This window comes from Babylonia areolata, chromosome 30, assembly GCF_041734735.1.
Source record: "Babylonia areolata isolate BAREFJ2019XMU chromosome 30, ASM4173473v1, whole genome shotgun sequence".
NCBI lineage: Eukaryota > Metazoa > Mollusca > Gastropoda > Neogastropoda > Buccinidae > Babylonia > Babylonia areolata.
In genome coordinates, this window is record NC_134905.1 from 25,011,375 (window position 1) to 25,016,374 (window position 5,000).

The 5,000-nt window shown below is 41.2% G+C and overlaps 1 protein-coding gene across 1 annotated transcript in view; it reads left to right on the forward strand.

The window, feature by feature from the left end:
* LOC143275498 (uncharacterized) overlaps positions 1-5,000 on the forward strand; it is a 145,834-nt gene that overhangs the window by 22,642 nt on the left and 118,192 nt on the right. Inside the window, exon 2 of the mRNA XM_076579649.1 lies at positions 2,270-2,530. Within this exon, the coding sequence (XP_076435764.1) occupies positions 2,331-2,530 (200 nt within the window). The 5' untranslated portion in view covers positions 2,270-2,330. The remainder of the gene's footprint in view (positions 1-2,269; positions 2,531-5,000) is intronic.

The window sequence follows — 5,000 nt, forward strand, 5'->3', positions numbered from 1 at the left end:
AACATATGTTCTCAAATAAAAGCATTTCACATATTCGCTGTTAAAACATTGCAATTAATCATTACATCGTAATTATTAACAGAAATATATTTAGAATATGGACGTCAGCATTAGACATATTCCATTGTACATTCATCCAGTATATTGCACATTATTCATCCTACATTTTGCACATTCATGATAACCAATTGTCACGTTTTTGAGCTCAGTAAACACACACACACACAAGCAGGTCTGCACATTATTATGTTGACTTGGGAGATCGGAAAAAATCTCCACCCTTCACCCACCAGGCGCCGTAACCGAGATTCGAACCTGGGACCCTCAGATTGAAAATCCAGTGCAATAACCACTCGGCGATTGCGCTCGTCGCTGTAATCCATTTGGTGGATAACGGAAACTTGACACTAACCAGCAAGCACCAAAACCTACCAGCAAAATGAATCGCGCCATCTCTCAGTACACTAAAAAAAAAAAAAAAAAAAAAAAAAGAAAAAAAAGAGAAGAAGTAGAAACCGAACTTTTACATTATTATTTTTCATTTGCTTATTGATCTGTATTTTATTTCATTTTATTTTTCATGCCATATATGATAGTCAGTCGTGTCCGACTATGACCATCAGAACAGCAGAGGAGGCAACTGCTATTCCGACTATTTGGGCTAGAATTTGATTATAGTGGAGAGTGTCTTGCCCAAGTTACATCCCCGCTCTCTCGGCCAAGAGGGTTTTAGGACAGTCGGCGTTGGGGATGGTTCCCAAAGGCCAACTAGCCCACAAGGCTGCAGCACTAAGAGCCAGTGCAATTTTGCCTCCTAGTTTGAGAGTCATAGTCCTTCACAAAAGACCAAGCTGTAAATGATTTCCCATTGACTGGAGAAACCATTGATAATACAGCTCTCACTTTGCTGTTGGCCCAAATGTAAACTTATGTCAGTCTGTGATATAAGCCGTGTGTTGGGCCGTACTGATTTCGTTTCACCAATGTTCAGCGGAACAAGGGATTAAAGGAAAATAAAATGTTTGTGTTGCAGAATTGCATTAATATGTTATTTGATACGGTACAGAAGTATTAGGATGAAAACCAATCGCTTCGCCAATAGCTTTTTCCCGAAAGCAGTCAGTGCCCTGTCTCTCGAACAAATCCAGTGTGATAAATAGAATTGTGCAATCAACAACCCTCTAACTGAAGATCTAGTCGTCAGCCCCATCTTCATGTAATATGCGGCTTCTGTTCAAACGTGTGTGTGTGTGTGTGTGTGTGTGTGTGTGTGTGTGTGCAGTGCGTGCATGTGTGAGTATGCACAAGTTTTTATATTGATATGCACTTGTATGTATCCTTATTTCTACTGTATCTGTGTTTGTGTATGGTTTTCGTTTTATGTTCGTACCTTGTTATGTACTATCCTACCCCACAGTATTCCTTGTGACCCCGGTACACTTGCTAATAAAGACATATTCTATTCTGTTCTATTCTATACATATCAGTGATAATATGGTTCATCAGTCGTCATGCTACGATTGAAGTGCAACGACGGGCGCAATAGCCGAGTGGTTAAAGCGTTGGACTGTCAATCTGAGGGTCCCGGGTTCGAATCACGGTGACGGCGCCTGGTGGGTATAGGGTGGAGATTTTTACGATCTCCCAGGTCAACATATGTGCAGACCTGCTAGTGCCTGAACCCCCTTCGTGTGTATATGCAAGCAGAAGATCAAATACGCACGTTAAAGATCCTGTAATCCATGTCAGGGTTCGGTGGGTTATGGAAACAAGAACATACCCAGCATGCACACCCCCGAAAACGGAGTATGGCTGCCTACATGGCGGGGTAAAAACGGTCATACACGTAAAAGCCCACTCGTGTGCATACGAGTGAACGCAGAAGAAGAAGTGCAACAGTTGTGAGCACAGTATAAGCTTTAAGCTTGTTGATGCTCTTTTGTCTTCGGTTGCAGTTTGTGATCACGTGTACTGTGGAACAGTTTAACTCTTTCCATACGAACGGCGAAAGAGACGACGTTAACAGCTTTCACCCCAATTACCATCATCAAAATATTGCAAGCGGAAGGCTCTTATACTGAAGACGTGAATGTTGACAAAGAATACCACAATTCTGACGACGGAAGCTACAGGTTGAGTCATTCAGACACCCACTGGACATCCGAGGGGTCTGTGTAGAGGAGAAGAGAGGACTGGCCGTACTGAGTGAGTTAAAGACGATTCAAACCAACGAGGGGGTTAACAGAAAAATGAAATCTTGGTGTTGCAGACAGTCGCCGCACCCACAGCCAGGAGAAAGGCGGGGGAATTCACAGCACCATTTCCAAGCCATGGCCGCTACCGCCAGAACAACGGACCACGACGTTCTGATGCTCAGGGTGGGAGACGGAGGAGGCGGACAGAGCAGGGGGAGGCGGAGGAGGAGGGGGGACCTTGGCGTGCTGGAGGGGAGGGGTGGTGGTGGTGGTGGGGCGCTGCCCTTTTGCCGAGTCGTCGCCCTTGGCCTTGTCGTGGCTCTCAGCGTGATTGGGTGAGTGGGTTGGTTGGTTGTTGTGCGTTTTGTTTTGTTTTTGTTTCTTTGTTTTGTCTTGTTTTGGAAATAGCAGTGTGTTGGTGGTGTTGTCGTTTTGTTTTTTTGTCTTGTTGGGTGGTGCAGTGTGCTGGTGGTGTTGTCGCCGTTTTGTTTTGCTTTGTTTTTATTTGTAAATGCATTGTGTTGGTGTTCAGTTGTGCGGTTTCTTTTTTTTTTTTGTGGGGGGGAGGGGGGGGGGGGGTAATGTAGTGTGCTGGAAATCCGTAAACAGAAAGAAACACGGACCCCTCCCCCCCCCCCCCCCCCCCCCCAAAAAAAAAGAAAGAAAAAAGAAGAAGACAAACAAAAACAAAACAAATCAAAAACAAACAAACAAACAAAAAAACAACAACAACAACAACAAAAAAACAAACAAACCAACAACAAACACTGAAACAAACAAAAAAAAAGACCCCAAAGAGAAAGATTTGAAAGAAGAAAGAAAGCAAGAAGGACGGGAGGAACATTAATTCAAGATTAACGAAAGACAGGAAAACAAGAGAGGAAAGGCCTTCAAGACTCACTTGTGATATGTATTGAGTATCATTTCACAATGTAATGTTTAAGATGAGAAAGATCAGTTTAAAGCAAATTAAGTCCCCTAGCATTAATTACAGAGTAATTTCCCTTTTTTACTGTCTGCACCCTTTTTTTACTGTCTGCAAAATACATAAAACTTCCATGCTTAGCAAAACAAGTTCCTGTTTGAACAAAAAATGATAATAATGACTGCTCTTGTTGTGTCAGAATATCAGATGAAAGTGCCAAGTTTAGAGAATACAAAAAAAATATAAATATAACAGTAAATGCAGTTTGCATATAATTAGGCTTCATTTATTATTTTTTGTGCCCATCCCAGAGGTGCAATATTGTTTTAAACAAGATGACTGGAAAGAACTGAAATTTTCCTATTTTTATTTCCTAATTTGGTGTCAACTGACGAAGTATTTGCAGAGAAAATGTCAATGTTAAAGTTTACCACGGACACACAGACATACACACACACACACACACACACAACCGAACACCGGGTTAAAACATAGACTCACTTTCTTTACACAAGTGAGTCAAAAATGGAAGTTGAGATTCGAAGAACAAGAAAGAACGGAAGAAGTAAAGACCAAAAAGAAGACCAAGAAAGAAATCTGAATCCCAGTTTATTTTTTCACATTTAGGTCTTGGCTCATAAAACAAAAGAACAACAACAACAACAAAACCCCCCCCCCCCCCCCCGGAAAGAAAACCAAAACCAAAAAAAACAAAAAACCAAACAAAAAAAACCAGAAAGAGAGAACAGATGATGACAATGGTGTTAATGTGTCTGACAGAAGGAAAGAAAGAAAAAAAATCATAACGAAGTATTGTTTCTTACTTTATTTTCTCCAAACTGATAGTTAACTTTAAGAAAAAAAAAAATCTCTTAACATGTCTTCGCTTTCTTCTCCATCTAAAGATCTCAAGGTTCTTTGATTTTTCATATCTTGTTTTTTTCGAAGTCATTCTGTCCTTGAATGTTCATATCTGAGTATGTTTGTTTGTTTTGTCTGTCTGTTTGTCTCCATGGCTCTCTCTGTATAGCCTGTGTAAGTATCTGTGCATGCGCGCGCGCGCGCGTTTTCACCCGGGCTCTATGTTCTTGTCTTTCTTCTCTGTGTGCGTGCGTGCGTGTGTGTGTGTGTGTGTGTGGACGAGGGTTTTTTTTGTTTCGCATGGCGAAATTTAGTAGAACCAAAAAATCTTATTGGAAACAGATCAGTTTACATTAGCAGTCTTGTGAAACAGATCAGTTTACATTAGCAGTCTTGTACAAAGAGCCACACACACTTGTGAATGTCTCGTGACTACATGAAACAGACTGCCTGTCGAGCAGGGGAAACAGACAACAAAACAAACAAAGAAAAACGTCTCAACCTTCTCTGTCCTGTATCTGGACCTAAACCAGACATCGCCATTTCATTTAAAGACAAACCACCGCTTGCTTTTTATTGCTCCTGACCTTAATCTGACACACAAGATGCAGCCACGACAAAATACATAATTTTCTTTTTTTCTCCTGTCAGAAAGATTATACTAGCTGTTCAAACTATTGATCAAAACCCCAAAACCTTGTATGTGTATGGATTCTGGCATTCTGCCTGCCCTCCTTTTGACGTGGCCTTCTCTGCTGGCAGAGGCTATGACGTAGTTTTCAGTCAATGCTAGTTTTGACGTTGTTTATGACGTAGTTTTAGGGAAAAAAAAGAAAAAAAAAAAGGAACTGGACGGACAGGCAAAGTACTAGAAATCAGTTCACAGGGGAGTGAAAAAGGGTGATGTGTTCATAGACAGTTGAAGGAATATTTAGAACATGATAACTTTGCGTAGTAGAAGACGGTCATGTAAGGTCAGAAAGATGACGTAAAAAAATAGCATTACGTCACCAGTTATA